Consider the following 17,487-nt stretch of genomic DNA (forward strand, 5'->3'; position numbering starts at 1 on the left):
GAGTTCGATTCAATTGAACCAAACAAGGCAGGTGTGAACACCCTAAGCCTGTGTGTTTCTGGTTAAATCATCTGCAGGACATCTCATCTGACTTGAAGGATGTTAGCTAAAGACAAAGCCTTTTAAAGATGTTCATAAACAATAAACACAACTCATTATTCATATTTTGTATTTTTTTCACCATCTCTTTTGCTTTTTCCATTGCTAAGGGTTGACCGAGAGACTCTAGAGTCAGGCCTGTTGGACAGGCAGGAACTGGTCTCTTCGCTAGAGGCCGACCGGACTAGGCTAGAGGAAGAGAACGCTAGTCTACAGCAGGCTAACGAGACTTTGACGCGTGAGTGTCTCTCCAGGGAGCCTCTATCCCTCTCTCATTGACTTGGCTGAGCCTACTGGCCATTGGGCCCCAGCTATAGTCCACAAGGGGCCCATATATTTAGCCCAGAACTGGAGAACAGCTGAGGGGTCAGGCGAGGTTCTCTCTAGAGCTTAACAAAGTCCCCTCACAGATAGCATCCACACTGTACTATTTATGTGTTGGTGCTGTCACCATATATTGTGTGATGATGATTCCAAAGAGCATTATAATTTCATGTATCCAGCATGTGAACTCAGTGTGTCCCTAATGTATATTTTCATTACAAGGCATGTTTCTCCTCTGAGTATACTTGTTTGTCTCTTTGCACAGGTGAGCTGTCTAGTATTCACGGTGAACTAGAGCAGCAAATGTCCCGGGCTTTGCAGGAGAAACAGGCTTTAGAGTTAAAGCTCACTCTGGCCGAAAGAAGCGCACAACAAACCCTCATAACAACACAGCAAAGCCATCAGGAACAACTGCTTACTGAGCGAAATCGCAAGGTATCCCTGACATTTTTGGCATAACTGATGTGCATTTGGGTGTGAATCTTCGGTTTGACAGTATATCAGTACTATTTATAATTGAGTTGAATTAGTTCATTTTTTTCGTACAAATGATTCATCCTTAAAGTCATATTTGTAGATTGATGCATATTAATCTAGAGTTTCTATGCATTAAGCAAAAACAAAACAAAAACAACTATCTATGCAACTGTCACAGTGGAATATTACCCTATAGTCTATGTGGCATTATCTTTTTCAATGCATAAGTAAGCTATTGTGAATTTGTGAATGTGTGGGACTTCCAATTCATTAGCCACTATACTGTGTGTTAATACCTAAATAAATAATAAAGTATTGTAAACGGTAAAACAATTTGCGCTAAAAACCAGTGTGTTTACAATAATAAATTAAAATAATTTGACAACCTCAACATTTGTTCTCGGTTTGTTGACATTAGTAATCTACAGTACATTAATTAACATGAACTAACAATGAATCTACTACTAATAGTTTATTAAAATCAAAAGTTTACATTATTAAATGGACCCATGAACTAACATTGACAAAGATTCAAAAATACTGTAACAAATATATTGCTCATTGTTAATGTTAGGAAATGCACTTACTAATGTTAACTAATAGGACCTTAATGAACATTTTTACCATGATAACAAATAGCGGTTTGTAACATCAAGCAGCTTAACAAACTGTTTTTGTAAAGCTAAAATAACTGGAAGCAGTTGCCACCGGAGGCCTCGGACATTCAAGTTAAATGTTAAAAAATAAAGGACTCAGATTAGGACCGTAAGGGCTTAGGATGGCATTTGGGACGGGGTTATGGAGTGAACTTCTGTACCCAGCAAGCAATACACCTCAGTATGCATGGTGTTTTTATTTCAGACATGTAAACTGCTGTGTATACAGGATGACGATGCAAAAATGATTTAGTTTAGTCTTTTTTCCATTACAAATATAAAACAATTCTTAAAGGGGTGATGAACTGAGATATCAAATTTTCCTTGAGCTTTTGACATCTAGGAGGTCATCATATTATAAGAATATCCTGTAAGTTTCAGAACTGAAAACGTCCTTGTTAGTCCAATAAAAGCTTATATTGACACGAGGCTCAGCAAACGACTCATTTTTCAAAGTGGGGAACTATGACGTCAAAGAGGATAAAACACCACCCCCGTAGAACAAGATCAACACCTACTTCAACACGGCCGGTTTAGCCCCGCCTACCGATTTGCGCATTGCAGATTACACGCAGAGTTAAATAACATAGGCCTACCTCGTGATAACAAACCGGATCGAGCTACGAGCAATACAAAATATTGTGCAGTGGCTGGTTGTGGAAGAAGACAGTCGCTGCATATGCCTCCTCTGGATTCCAATAGGAATGCATGGTTAACCTTTATTTTTAATGATGTTCCAGCTGATGTGGGTAAAACATTGTCCGTTTGCTCGCTTCATTTCACTGAGGATTGTTTTGTAAACAAGACACAGGTCGAGACTGGATTTGCAGACTGATTAGGATTAAAGAACGGTGCTATGCCGTCTATATTGGATCTGACAGGAACACACGGACTCTGGGTCGAACATGTATGGGCGAATCATTCCGATTGCCATTTTACAACATTGGAAGTTTTCAAAACAATTTCCCCCATGTGCACTGACGAGTGAGTTGAAACTCATTATAATATGCAAAACTGTTATCCACTCACAGCAGTGGGCGTTTACTTCCAAGTCTTCAGTGCAAGATGCCCATAAAAACCAAGCTAGACTCAAAACTAGGGTAGAAAACAGGCTATTACTTATTCATTTTGATGTTTTTGAATGCAAAAACCAAGCGAACGTCATAAGTTGACCTCAGACAACAATATAAAAAAATTAAAAAGCCCCTTTAAATCAAGCGAAATTTCCTTCAGAAGTAAAATGACTTAATCCTAAAACAAGTTTTCCCTTTAAATTAAGTAGATTCCCCTGACCACTCTGAACTCAATGTATTTTGATTAATTCATAAATTTAAATCATTTTGCATCCCAAGTAAATGTATCTAGATTTAAGAATGTTTAGATATTTGTAATGGAAAACTGAATAAAATACTGAGAACGTGTATCAGTCAATAAGAGAAATTCTGGCAAGAGGAAGCGATTGAAATGCAATAACCCTAAACTGTAAAATTCTCCTGTGGATCAAGAGAGTACTTGGATGCTTATAACACATGCACCTGTCTTGTGTATTTCAGGAGCGCATGCGTGCAGACTTGTGCGCACAGAGGGAGCAGGCAGAGTCGCAGCTGCGGGGCAAGTGCGAGGAGCTGCGCATGCAGAGTCGTGGAGTGCTGCAACAGCTGCAGGAAGAACTGGCCAAACTGCAGCAACACTGTACAGAGTCCCTGCTGCAGGCCGAGAGCCATAAACAGCAGGTGTGTGTCTATCTGTCTCAAAACTTTTTTCTCAACTTCCCTTCAATCTGATCAAAAGGCGTGTCTGTAGCCCCAAATAGCCTTAAATGGTTAGTTCACCCAAAAATGAAAATTCTGTCAGTATTTACTCACCCTCATGTTGTTCCAACCCCGTAAGACCTTCGTTCATCTTCGGAACACAAATTAAGATATTTAAGATATTAAGATCGCTCCTGCATTCTAGTCCATAGGCTTCTTGAGGGAATGACACTTGCTGGCATCTAAAAGTCATTAAAGACATCGTTAAAATAGTCCAAGTGACTACAGTGGCTCTATCTTAAGTTTATCAAACGACGAGAATACTTTTTGTGCGCCAAAACAAACAAAAATAACGACTTTATTTCAAATATTTACTTCCTTCTCCATGGGCCTGTAGTCAGTTAACGTAGTGTGATAGCGTAGAGCTACGTCACACGAAGGCTCACTATTGGCCGACGCTGGTCATGTGTGTGATGCGTGTGACGTACAATAACAGAAGCTTACGCTATTAAACTAGTAACCTGACTCGAGGCAGAGAGAGAAATAAACGAATAGTTGAAATAAAGTCGTTATTTTTGTTGTTTTTTTGCGCACAAAAGTGTTCTCGTCGTTTGATAAACTTAAGATTGAGCCACTGTAGTCACTTGGACTATTTTAACGATGTCTTTAATGACTTTTCGAGGGTTCAATTGTCATTCCCTCAAGAAGCCTATGGACTAGTATGCAGGAGTGATCTTAATATCTTGAATATCTTAATTTGTGTTCCAAAGATGAACGAATGTCTTACGGGGTTGGAACAACATGAGGGTGAGTAAATACTGACAGAATTTTCATTTTTGGGTGAACTAACCCTTTAAAGCCAGAACATGGGGTAAATGGCACTGTAATTTTGTTGACTGTGCTTGATTGGTAGGTTCTGTCTGAGAAGGAGGCAGAGAAGGCTACTCTTACCGAGCGCATAATCATCCTCGAGCGCGACATAGAGACAGCTGCCCTTGAAAAGGACCGTATGCGTAGAGACTTCCTGAGCAAACAGGAGCAGGACAAGGTATAATAAATGCAAATATGTCTATGGATCATGTTTTGTCCTTATTAGATTAGTGCTGTAAAGTTAACACATCAATGAATAAGATTAATTGTTTAATAGCGTTATTTGTTTTATACATTTTCATAATTTGACATTAAACTGTTTGCATTCGAAAATCAGTTTGGAGCTGTAGAACCCAAAAACCCTCAGTGGAAGTGTCTCACACACTACACTGAAAAATGTTTTGTTGTAGAAACATTTTCACAATTAATTACAAAGAAACACATACCTATACGGCAGCAGGTCAGGCTGATGCACCATGACCCCGGATGGGAGTAAGGTTTAGGGGGTGGGTGTAAGAGAAGCAAGCTTGTGCACCTCTTGAGGCCAGGGGAGTAAGGTTTACAAAGATTTATTTGCTTTAAAGAGAACTGAATTAACTTGTTACCTACAGAAAAATGACACAGAGTAATTATTATGATCCACTGACAGCCCTAATCTAGATTTATCACATTATATATTCATTTTTCTCTCTCCTTCTCTCTCTGTAGGACACATTTTTAGGGTTGCAGGCAGAGCTTCAGGACCTGCGGTCTCGTTTCGAGGAGTCTCTGAGTTCCCGTGAAGTTTCGGAGCGCGGCTTAAATGAGCAGATCAGAGAGCTGTCTATGCAGAGGCAGGAGACTCAGCAAGAGGTCACACAACCCGAGACTTTACATTCACATTCCAGTTGTTCAGTTACAGAATCACATTTATCATCTAGAACACAAGAAAGCTATAGCCCAGGAGAGCAGTAAAATTCTGTTTGTGCCAGTGCCAAATAACCAACGTCATGTGAGTTAGGAGGCGAGTTAGTTTATGTTGGGCCGTGAGGAAACATAAGGCCAACTACCTACCAGTGGCAGCCTTGGGGAGAGCCATTTAGCACACACTCTTGTTGAACTTGGCATTAGTTAATGTGTGTCGAGCTTGTTCCTGGTGCCACCAGTTTGGTTGGTGCTTGCATCCATGTGTTTGTACACTTCTAAGGTCAACCTTGAGAATGGACTTCTGCACAAACCTCAGGCCACACATTTAGGCACCTAATGTGAGATGTGCCTCAGTGGCTGTGGTGAGAAATTCATCTCTGGGTGAGGCCTTCTACTCACCATGATGGATTCTCCATTCCTGTTTGATTATTTTCACTAATCCTCTTGGTCAGACGATGACAAACCATCAGTGGCGACTCGAGAGGGAGCGATAAAAGCTAGCAAGGGAGGGAAACACAAGAATCTCTCTATGATATGAAAAGGAAAAGTTGGAGTCACAAATAAGCAGGTGTTCAGGAGTTTATTTGTTCTTGTACTGTAATGATATGCTCCATGGAAACATCGCCCCCAATTCTTCAACAGGGGTCATCGCTAACCCAACTGTCTTTCACTGTCCTATTAAACCAACTCCCTATCAATGAATTAAACCAATGTGGTTTTGCCCCAGGCTTATTTCTTTTACATTAAGATTTATGAGAAGAAAACATCTTGTGTGGCCCAGTGAACTTACATGCACACATAAACACACACACATTTCTCCTCAACACACCAGCATATGTACACACTGCTGATGTTTCTCATCATTGCTGCTGTGTGTGGCAGTCTTTGGAGCCTGTCCTGTCTTTCTCTGTTTTTCTTCTCCCTCTTTCTCTCTGCATTCTGGCTACATTTTAGGGGAAAAAAATGCACCGTAAAATGATTAGCTGTAGCCAAGCAATTACCAGAATGTGGGTCATATTCCTGTGTGTTTACATGGGCGAGGAGTTTCACCCTGAGCATATCTGATGAAAGTGTTCGAAAATTTAAACCATTTCACATGCACTTAGAAAACCTTTTTTTAAATGCACATGAGAATGTGCCCTGAAATCCGGCATTGAAAGGAGTTAGAACTCTTTGGATGAGTCTGATGCTCACATGCTTTGAGAAGCTGAATGGAACAAGGCAGTGGAATTTTACTAATAGGCTGTGTTTCCATTTCATTCATCTCATGGAAAATCAAGTTGAATTGTCCTCAGCAAAACAGTGCCACGTAAGGAGTATGACTGTTAAAAGTCTTTCAGCATACTTGCGTGATTTAAATTGTCTTTATTTTAGATTAATAAAGTTACGCCATTATGCTCAAACCAGGACCAATCACTCTTTTTGTATTAACAAAACCATTTGGAATCATTTAATCTGTCTGTCTAATCTCGGTCCCTTTCAGGTGGAGCGTTTGAGGAGGGATCTGAGGGAGGTGGAAGAGAGCAGGGACTCTGGCCGCAAGGAGTTGATCGAGGCCCATCGAGAGCTGAGGGAGTGTTTGCAGGACAGGGACGCTCTGCGGCGTGAGGGTTTGGACCTGAAGAGAGCTTTAGGGGATGCTGTGAGAGAGAAAGAGGCCATCCAGACTTCCAATCACGAACTCCGTACAGCTGTGAAGAGAGCCGAGTTTGAAAACAACAGGTTTTGCGGACTAGTCTTAAGTTTGTTCAATCAAGAAATGGGAAATTTCTTTATTTCTCACATCATTACAAATGTATTAATCTTCCTTGTTTTTCTCTTCTTTTTTTATCAGTTTGAAGCGAGTGGGAGAGGAAAAGGAACAGAGGCTGACGGTTTTAGAGGAGTGTAAATCCTCCCTCCAGCAGGAGGCACTGAAGCTGAGAACCAACTTGCGTGAGCTTGAGAAATCACGCTTGCAGGCGCGCAGAGAACTGCAGGAACTGCGCAGACAGGTCAGGACTGTAGAAATCAAATGTTTTTCTGTTGTAGTTCGTGCCTTTACATTATCCTAAACAGGGATGTAGGAGCAATTCTGAACCTGGGGAGGACAGTAAATGCTCTGGGGGTCCAGGGTTATGCCCCCCCGGGAAAATTTTTTGAAAAATAAAACATGAAATGACACTTTCTGGAGTGTTTTGTGCAAAGAAATGGAGAAATTGAGGCTTACATGATATGTGAAAAACTGCAAGGTTAAGAGCATATACTTTGCATTGTTGTAGTATCAACATGAATTAGGGCATTTAGCATTTACATTACTGTTAATCAATCATGTACTGATAAACTCAAATAAATAGTTGATTTGATTTCCATTAACTATAAAATACTAAAAAATAAAATCAATCTATCCCTTGAAAGGTTATATTATATTATTTTTCAAGTTTTTCACAGAGATCAAACACAAATATGCTGACTGAATAGATTGCTAGTTTATTTTGAGTGCTAGCCAGCTAACGTTGGCAGTTCTCTTGGCAGTTTGCTGATAATCCGGTGTCTGAAGTAAAATGCTCAAAACGTTTTGGTTTAGTCTTATTTTCCTTACCTTGTCATTCAAGGCCAGGGCACATTTTGTTCATTTCTGGAACTTTTGCGTGCTTCCACATCCCGTGCAACGACAGATCTCCCAGGAACATATTGATGCGTACATTTATCCGTGTCACCTAGATATGCATGCGCGAGTGGTGCGCGATGCCTCGATCATGGTCGACTGACGACATAAGCAGCTGAAGAATACCAGCTGTTTTTAAAAATTGAATTTGAATATGAATTGTATTTAAAAGTTGCAGAATGGATTAATGGGGAGACTCCAAAATTGGCAGAGATAGGCAGGCAATTCAAAACAAAATCCTACATTGGGAAAAAGTGGGGGGGATAAAACTTAGATTTTGACACATCTATAAACATCTAAACAACATTTATTGTTAGTCTAGCCATATACGCATATACAGTGGAACAAAATGTTGTTTTACAGGTCTGCAGTGAATCGTCTTCAACATAAAATTCAGCTGTCTTGAGTTCTGTATACACGGCAACCATTTTTGTAAAATAACAACATAAAAAAGCATGTGTGAGCAGGTGAAGACATTGGAGGGTCAATGCACTCGACAAGGGCAAGAGTTGAGTGACATGCAGTCCAGACTGTCTCAGGATGAGCAGAGAGAAGAGGAAATGAGAAAGGAGACCTTCACTCTCAGACAAAGAGTACTGGAGAGTGACGCTGGCAGAGAGGCAGCACTGAAGGAGGTAAAACATATGGCATAATTACAGCATCCACACACAAATACAGTAAAATTGTTAGAACTGGTCTGTGTGTGTGAAAAGACTGCAGGCTTGCAGCGTCATGTAGCAGAACTGGAAGAAGCACATCGCCAGGAGAGAGAGATGCAACAACAACGGGATTCCGACCTTCAGGAGATCCAACTGAAGCAGCGTGAGGAGGCCGCTCTCTTGGAGGGAGCACTGCAGGAAGCCCAGGCCCAGCTCAGAGAGCTTGGGCTGAAGGTCAGTCTAGCAGAGTCCCGGGCCCAGAAGCTGGAAGAGCAGCTGGGACAGAATGATGCCATACGGAGAGATCTCGAGCACAGGTTGAATGTTCTCAGTTCTGCGCTGAAACGTACACTTGGAAGTGGGCGTGGAAGACGTTCACCCACACCTGGGGAACGTGGACGGAGCCCCTCACCATGGAGAACTCGCTCACCTGTAAAAGGTAAAACGTTTTCAGTTAAATAATAAATCTGGACTTCATTTTAGCAACGGTCAGTTTAGGGTCAAGAAGAAGATCACCACTCTTATATTACAAAGGATTATTTTCTTCAAAGCTGAAGGTTATTAAAGAGCACCCATCATGGATTTTTGAAAACATCCTGCAAAGATTTATATCTGAAAGTGCACCGTATATAAATTTATTGTCTTTCAAAAGTGAGAGTCGACTCTGAGTCCATGAAATGAATTGTTTTTGAAACGAGTCATTAGCTGTTTCGTCGTGACGTAGATACAGAACATTAGCTCATTGGCCGCTCCCAACAACTGCGCGCGCAGACGGGAGTGTAAATTTGAAGTCTAGTCTAGAACACATTCAAAATCTTCAGCTGAATCGCATCATGTCGAGAAGACGCTGTGTTCTACATTGCAAAGACAGTTCAGCCACTTGTTTTCATTGCCCAGGGACGAGCATGTGAAGAATCAGTGGTTAGAGTTCATATTTGCAACGATACCACAGCAGTATAGCCCGAACCTTGTGTTATCATTATTTTAATGACGAATCATTCAAAAACATAAATGAATTCAAATGTGGATTCGCAAGCCGGTTGTTCCTGAAAGAGGGTTCAGTTTCCAGTGTATAGGGATCAGGTTCGTCCTCCTACGAATCACAATCTGTAAGTAATATTAATAATGTTTGCTGTTATGCTTTCTGTAACATGCACAATATAGTTATATAAAAATGACAATTACCTCCTAAACTACTTAGCCAAATATGACTTCGCTCTATATAATAAGCACTGCCCCTCAAAAGCCACCGCAATGTGAGTTTCGCCAGGAAAAATTGCTCTTGACGGAGACGCGAGTAAGGGACCGTGTGGAAAGTGCACTTTTTCTGACACGTTTGTTCAAACACTATATACAATTTTCAACACTTGACAAGCTATAATCCTGGTTATGAGCGTTCCCTTGCCGACAATCTCAGCCTACGGTTTACCAATAACAACTGACTGGGTCATTTGACCAGTCCCCGCAGATTTGCGTCACTCAAAGGAGGTGTGTGGGAAAATGAATCGTCGAACTAATCATTTGGGAGTCGTTGAGCAAATCAGTTAAAAATAAATGCATATAATAAGACAAATAAAGTGTTTTTTATCCTTGCATGCACGTTAAACTGTTTTTGGGAACTCCCAAAACAAAAATAGGAACATTTCAAATGCTATGATAGGGGCTCTTTAAACAATGGTCTGCTCTAACATACTTGGTGTTCTGAATTACAAGTCAAAAGAATTAAATGGAAATTTGTGCATATGCCCTCAGGTGAAATCATGTCAGAACAGCCTGGGGTGGGTGGGTCGCCTGTGTGTTCTCTGTCCCCCTCCCACGGTGAGGATAGAGAGTTGGATCTGGACTCACTTCAGATGTTGCTGCGTAGCTTCCAGCAAGAGCTCAGGGACACACAGAGAGAGCGGGTACCTGACACCACTACATCACCACAAAGGACAAAGACGCATCATAAAAAGAAGTCAACATAAATACTATATAGTATAACCTACATAGCTTGTTTGGGATTTTTTGCTCAATTTGGATCTATGGTATACACTTCCATTTTCTTCCAATATTTGTAGGATATAACCATACAAACGTTTTTTTGGTTTTGAAAATGACCATTATCTCAATGGACGAAACTATAGTCCATATAGGCACACACCAATGAAGGATCACAAACAACACAACGTGTAACAAGAACAATGAACATATGAATAAAACATCCTTCTCTCCCTGATTGTGTGATTGTAGGATGAATCCCAGGCACAGGTGCATAGTCTCAGCAAGCAGGTAGAAAATTTGCAGGCCAGTCAGGAGAGAAGCAACACACGTATACAGATGCTGAAACAATCTATCAGAGAGCTTGAAGAGGGTAAGAAGGAACTCTATCCCAACACTTGGGTACTGCTCTCTGTTTTTGATTAACATGGGTGTGTATGTGTGGGTGTGTGTTTGCCAGGAAAGCGTGAGCTGGCCAAGCATTTAGAGGGGATGCAAGCATCACTCGCCTTACAGGATGAGGCAGTTCAGCGTGGAGAAATACAGAATAGGATGCTGAGTGAAGAGTTGGACAAAATGAACATCAGCCAACAGATAACTGAGGCAGAGGCCAAAGCACTGCAGGTTAAAACAGTCTACAGTAACACAAAAATGGTTTAAAAATGGTTTTCAGCCTCAAGGCTTCACAGAAGTGAGGGTCTCAATTGAACACAATAAACAGATGCATTTGTTATCATCAAAAATCTTTTAACAATAAAGATCTCTGATGAGGTGCTCTTTAGGAAGTCATATTATCGGTACAAATACACTGTATTCAGGAGAAGCTGGAGCGCTCCCAGGCCTCTGGGGAAAGTCTGGAGGCCGAGCGCCGTCGAATGAAGCAGATCTGTGAAGCCACGGAAGCGCGAGCTGCCAGGCTGGAGCTCAAGCGACGGGGGTTGGAGGGAGAGCTGCAGCGTGCCCAGCTCCGAGCCTCAGAGACAGAGGCGGAGGTCAGCTCACTGCAGGAACGCCTCAACAACCTCCGCAGAGAGCTGGGAGACAGCGAAGAGCGTGCTGCTCTCCTGAAGGTGTGTGAGGGTTCACGCTGCGTCTAAAAGGACGTTTCATGTTTGAGCAATATAATAGAGCACTGTTGTCCCAATGTAGGTTGAGGGTGAGAGGCTGGCAACTGCCTTGGCACATGCAGAACTTCAGGAGAGCCAGTTGAGGGAGCAACTGCAGGCCATGGCTGCATCCTTGACCGACAGCAACACTGCTGCAGGATCATCCCGGGATCAAGCCGCCCAACTGCAGCGAGCTCTCACAGCCAGCGAACATGATCGGAAGATGCTGCAGGTCAGTTTGGCTTTTATAGTTCGATAACTGCCATTTATAAAGCCCTGAAGTTGTGACAGTCTTTTCTTCCCTATTGTGAGACGACTAATTGAAAAAAAAACAACTAATTTAGGGAGGGACTTGATTTTGTCCATCGGGAATTGATTGCACTGTTGGATCATTGCTATTGCTGCTATTTCATGTGAGTCACTGGCTGTCCTGCCCTTGCACCAGTACACGCGTCATCAGAGAAGAGATGAGATGTCATTGCAAGAGGGAGGGGAAGTTGCTTAGATTGAAGGTTAACCAAGGGTACATGAATCAAAAAAATAAATAAATAGCTATATGCACAAATAAATCATTCAACTGGCCCTACTAGCAGCAATATACTAGCAGCAAAAATCATATAACTGCAAGATAGAAGACAAGCTCAAACATTTCAACTTGATGGAACTTGGATAAAAACAAGTTAAAGCAAATTCTCTATCATGGCTTTATTAAAAACACTGTCAATCATGTTTCTTCATCATGAACTCACAAACAACCTTATTAAGTTTGTTGTGGTTCAGCCACATGCACAATCATGACCGCTCCCATTTCACGTACAGCTTTAATTGAAACACCACAGATCATCTTACTACCATAGCCACAATATGTAGTGATTTATGCTGTGGTTTCCATGACTTTTCCAGATTTTACTTTTTTTTTTTTAAGTATTTACCTTTGCTCCTGTCTGTTCCCTGAAGGTGCTGGATGACGGTGCAATAAAAATCTGGACTGAACTCATTAATTTTCTCTGGCTCCTCTGGAGAGCTTTTAAGGCTTAGTATGAGTCTGTGTTTTAAAGATGCTGTACAAACAAAAACACTGCGCCCTCAGTGTAAATCTTTTTCAGTTTGCTTGAGACCTGCCACTTCTTGCCAATAAAAAGAGGTCCAGAGGAGGAAGAGAGAGTGGGGGGGAAAGGATAAAAAGACAGGCAATTGGTAGTAGTGAGGAAAAGTACAGCTTCCTCATTAAAACTGTATGTGGGTGTCTGATTATGCGTGTGTGGATTGATGCCCGTTCATACTTGTCTGGGTGTATATGTGTGTGCAGGAGAGGTTGGATAAGACACGGGAGGCTCTGACAAACGGTAGGAAGCAAAATCATGGCTTGAGTGAGAGACTACAGAGCCTGCAGAGAAGCCAGGAAGAGTCTGAGCTCAGGGTCTCCGAACTCGACAAACAGACACGTGGCCTGCAGGAGGTTGTGCACACACACACACACACACACACACACACATACTCTTACAGTTTACACACTGTTCTAAATGGTTAGTTCACCCAACAATGGAAATTCTGTGAAAATCATTTACTCACCCTTATTTTTTTTTCCAAGACTTTCATTCATCAACACAAATTAAGATATTTTTAATGAAACCATTACACCAAAACTTTAAAGTTTTAAAAACTTCATAAAGAGATCGTAAAAGAAATCCATATCGAGAGGATTGAACCAAGTCTTTTTTTTCCATTTGTAAATATTGATCAATGCAAGTACAAATAAGTCCAAATGGACGTGCTTGCGTGATCCGCGAGAACCAATGAGGTTTGTACCATCAACCATCAAGAAAGTTTGGTTGTGCTTCCGTTTACCATATTTGAGGTTTCATTAGAAATATCTTCAATTGTGTTTTTGAAGATGATCTCTTGAGGGTTTGGATTGACATGAAGGTGAGTAATTGATAGAATTTCCATTTTTGGGTGTACTATCCCTTTAATATAATATGGTCCTTGCAGGTACGTGTATCAAACAAATACTAGAAAAGCCAACCATTTCACAATAGGGTAGCAGTTTTTTTCTAGGGTAGTCATTTTTTCTCTGTTTCAGTAAAAACTACAAAATAAAAAAAAAACACACAACCAAGTACACTATCATGACCGTGATATACTGAAAAACAGATTTTTATTAAAAAAGTTGAATGAAATTCAACATTAACTTCTTATCTTACTCAGACAACAGGACACTCTGTTATCTCTTCCGAGTTTTTCCCCTGTATGTGAAACTTCCTAGTCCAGAAATCTATGTTGATCTTCAACCAGTTCTGGTGACAGCCATATAGATGGTGTCTCTTCTATCTTTTCTGATTTTCTAGGCTGTGAGACAGAGGCAACAGGCTGAGCAGGAGGCGCAAGAGAGGTGTGCAACCCTAAAGGGAGAAAAGGATCAGCTTCAAGAGCAGGTGGCTATCCTGCAAACCACTGCAGATCGTCTGCAGGGAGAGAAAGCTGAGCTGGAGAGGACACTGCTGCGTCTGGGAAAAGACAGGTCCTCTCTAAAACGGACCCTGGAGAAGGTGCATGTCATGCTATTATAAACACATTATGACTCACAACGACTGTCAAATATAGTTTGTTGTGTATTTCATCTGTGATGTTTACTCTCTGCAAACCAATCAGAGTGTCTTGTCTGTACCTTAAACTACCGTAAGTATTATTAGCTGAGGTAAGTTTGCATGAGAGCTTGTTTGCAGATTTTGTGTCTGTATGAGTGAAACATATAATCATCCTGATGGGTTTAGTTAAAGGGATACTCCACCTTTTTTTTGGAAATAGTTAAAAGAGTTAAACTGTTGGGTTTTACCATCTCATTGACTTCCATAGTAGGAAAAAAATATACTATGGAAGTCAATGAGACCAGAAACTGTCTGTTTACTGATATTCTTCTAAATATCAGAAAATCGTCTGAATGTTAAAATCGCCTGTTTAACTCTGGGGGAGTTGTAAAATGAGCCTATTTCCAAAAAAAAAGGGGAGTATCCCTTTAAGCTGCAAATACTATACATAAATGTAAAGCATGTGACAGTACTGTATCTCACACCAGATTTCTATCCTTGATACATTTAGTGTTCGCACGGGTGTGTTGTGTGCAGGTGGAACAGAATCGCCAAAGGAAGGAAGCCGAGGTACTGCATGCTGAGCGTGAGAGAGAACAGCAAGAACAAAAAATACAAAATCTAGAGCTAGAGTTGAGCGAGACACAGGCTGAAATTCACACACTACAGGTGATATAGATATTTACGAGTATTATGACATTTTTAATGCATGGATCAGAATCTAGTCCACTAAATTTTTGATTGGTACTTGGTAAAGTCTGATTGCTTCAAAGAAAAAACAAAAAACATAGATGTACATTTCTTCTCAAGAAACCACACGCTTTGAGGTGTTATTCATTCCTGTAGCCCAAAAACTGTGTGAAAAAAAATGTAATGCTCATGGTTATGGGTTTATCCAAGTGAGCAATAGTTATAGTGTCTTACAAAGCACTGCTAATAATACAAAAATGTTTCATATTTCTTTTTCCAGCTCTTTTTGTTTGTGTATTGGATTTGCCTGTGACGGGATATAATGTGTTGTCTCTGCAGTCCCAGATCTCTATATTGGAGCAGACTCACTCCCAGAGGCTCATGGAAGTGACGGCTCACCTCAGGCAAGAGCTGGACCTGGAGTCAGAGCGGATGAGGAACTCCCAGCAACAGGTAGAGAAAGCACTAGAGGCACGGGAGAAAGCTCACCGCCAGAGGGTCCACTGTTTGGAGGAACAGGTTTGAGAAAGCTATAAAGATGTGACCACATGCATTATAAGAGTGTACATTTACATCACATTCGATTGCAATAACTGTTGTGTGTTTCTCAGGTTTGCACACTGAAAGAACAGTTGGAGCAGGAGATGAAGAGGAGGCAAGCATATATGAAGCAAATGCATAGATTGGGGCTCTAACAAAACACGAAATGGCTTGGGAATTCAGGCCACGGTGACCAACTGACAGCTTTTTGCTTGTAATCTCTCAAAGGCCAATGAAACAAGGCCAGTGCTTACATGGATGGACTTATCCACAATGAAATCTTACACAGGCATGATGCAAACACTTTGGTTTTAAAAACACACAAAATCACTGGTCTCAGGGAGAATTGTTGGACTTAATTTGCACAAATACTTTAAGTAATCCTGATCCACACCATAAGAACCCAGTAACAACAAACAAAGAGATCACTGTTTCACTAAATTCTTCTCAATTGCCAAATTGTTTTAAGGATTTGTTCTGCAAACTGTTAAAAACAGACGATAAATCTACCTAAGTCTATCCCTGTTCGTCTTAGAGCATTAGTCTCAATTCAACACCACACACACACTTGCATTTTTACATTTTCAAAAAACATCACTTAGTATGGTTTATAAGCTGTTTCTCTCATGGGATCCAAAAATGTCCCACAAGGATTTCAGATTGCCAACTTTGTGGGTACATTTTGTCCCCATAATGTTGGTTTTATCAGGACACACACACAGTTTGAAACCGCTGAACCTACCTAAAACATCACACCCTAGGTTCCCAAACTGTTTATCAAACCACATATTTTTTAGGGGCCAAGCACCGAAGGTGCGGAGGCACCTATTGTATCTGTTCCGTTTCCTATTATTAGGGGCCAAGCACCGAAGGTGCGGAGGCACCTATTGTATCTGTTCCGTTTCCTATTATTAGGGGCCAAGCACCGAAGGTGCGGAGGCACCTATTGTATCTGTTCCGTTTCCTATTATTAGGGGCCAAGCACCGAAGGTGCGGAGGCACCTATTGTATCTGTGCCGGTTCTTATTATTATTATTATTATTATTATTATTATTCTTCTTCCGACTGGGCGTCTATGGCAGCCCATAGACCGGTTTGCGGGAAAGTTGTTTTGGTTTGACATTCTGATAGAGGACAGTCCCATCTTTAAATACACCAATTTTGGTGTCTCTAACTCATTCCCTCTAGCGCCACCAACTGTCCAAAGTTTCACTTTTATTATGCTAATAACTTTTGAACCGTAAGACCTATCAACAAAATTCTTTTTTCCTCTTATTCCTGAGCTCATGCCGATTCGATCGCGACCTATGACGTCATTTTCCGTCATAAAAACATGGCCGCCATTTTGAATTTTCCAAAAAATGTACTTTTGCGAACTCGTCCTAGACCGTTTGTCCGATTTTCACCAAAATCGCACCAGATCATCTACAGGCAGTGCTGACAAAAAGTTATGGAATTCAAGATAATTCGAATAACCGTTTTCGATAAACGCACAAACTAATTTTACATAACGCTTGCGAAAACAGACGGAAGGCTTTATCTCCGCAACGCTTCGTCCTATTAAGACCAAACTTGGTACCTGTAATCACAAGCATGACTTGAGGCTACATGCAGCGTTTCGGCGCAGCGCCACCTAGTGGTCCGGAGATATGAAAAATGGCTATTTTCGCTCATAACTTCTAAACGGTTTCTCCAAAAATCAAAAACTTGGTCTTGTTAGATTCAGGGCGTCATGCCGAGTCGACCGATATCCAATTTTCCCAGATCGGCCATTTTGGCTGTTGGCCATTTTGAATTATGTGCTAAAATGCTGTATTTTTTGAACGCATGAACGAATTGTTACGAAACTCGTTATGGGTCATCAGTACGATGCCCTGAAGGAGCCTGAGAAGTTTCGAAACAGCGCCACCTAGTGGTGAATTGTTTTATTCAAACGCTTATAACTTTGGGTGTGGTACACTTATTTTCACGGGAGTCATATTTTTGAGGTCCTGAATCGTTGCCGAGTCCAACGATACCAAATATGTCGGGTTTCGTCTCACGGATGGCGTAGCGTAGCGATTTAGCGCGAAAAAAACACTTGGCGATATCTTCAAAACCGCTGTTCCGATCGAGACGAAACCACCGCCAGAAACACGGAATCATAGCTTGTTAAATAGACGCTAATGCCCAAATGCGAAAATATTGATAGTAA

At 41.2% G+C, this 17,487-nt stretch overlaps 1 protein-coding gene across 3 annotated transcripts in view; it reads left to right on the top strand.

The window, feature by feature from the left end:
• Positions 1-16,082, top strand: part of crocc2 (ciliary rootlet coiled-coil, rootletin family member 2) — a 60,136-nt gene extending 44,054 nt beyond the window's left edge. For 2 of the 3 annotated variants that reach the window (XM_089134143.1, XM_039691415.2), the window contains 19 exons: positions 210-337; positions 689-858; positions 3,110-3,289; positions 4,221-4,355; positions 4,886-5,029; positions 6,567-6,805; positions 6,918-7,077; positions 8,198-8,365; positions 8,444-8,828; positions 10,142-10,293; positions 10,622-10,742; positions 10,830-10,993; positions 11,188-11,439; positions 11,519-11,707; positions 12,785-12,934; positions 13,824-14,024; positions 14,601-14,732; positions 15,093-15,272; positions 15,365-16,082. In XM_089134143.1, the coding sequence (XP_088990269.1) occupies positions 210-337; positions 689-858; positions 3,110-3,289; positions 4,221-4,355; positions 4,886-5,029; positions 6,567-6,805; positions 6,918-7,077; positions 8,198-8,365; positions 8,444-8,828; positions 10,142-10,293; positions 10,622-10,742; positions 10,830-10,993; positions 11,188-11,439; positions 11,519-11,707; positions 12,785-12,934; positions 13,824-14,024; positions 14,601-14,732; positions 15,093-15,272; positions 15,365-15,448 (3,334 nt within the window). In that variant the 3' untranslated portion in view covers positions 15,449-16,082. Of the gene's footprint in view, positions 1-209; positions 338-688; positions 859-3,109; positions 3,290-4,220; positions 4,356-4,885; positions 5,030-6,566; positions 6,806-6,917; positions 7,078-8,197; positions 8,366-8,443; positions 8,829-10,141; positions 10,294-10,621; positions 10,743-10,829; positions 10,994-11,187; positions 11,440-11,518; positions 11,708-12,784; positions 12,935-13,823; positions 14,025-14,574; positions 14,733-15,092; positions 15,273-15,364 lie in introns of those variants that run through there. The other variant, XM_089134142.1, reaches the window with a different exon arrangement.
• The last annotated feature ends 1,405 nt before the right edge of the window (positions 16,083-17,487 follow it).

The sequence above is a fragment of the Pimephales promelas genome, chromosome 8, assembly GCF_988280905.1.
Source record: "Pimephales promelas chromosome 8, fPimPro1.hap1.1, whole genome shotgun sequence".
Taxonomy (NCBI): Eukaryota; Metazoa; Chordata; class Actinopteri; order Cypriniformes; family Leuciscidae; genus Pimephales; species Pimephales promelas.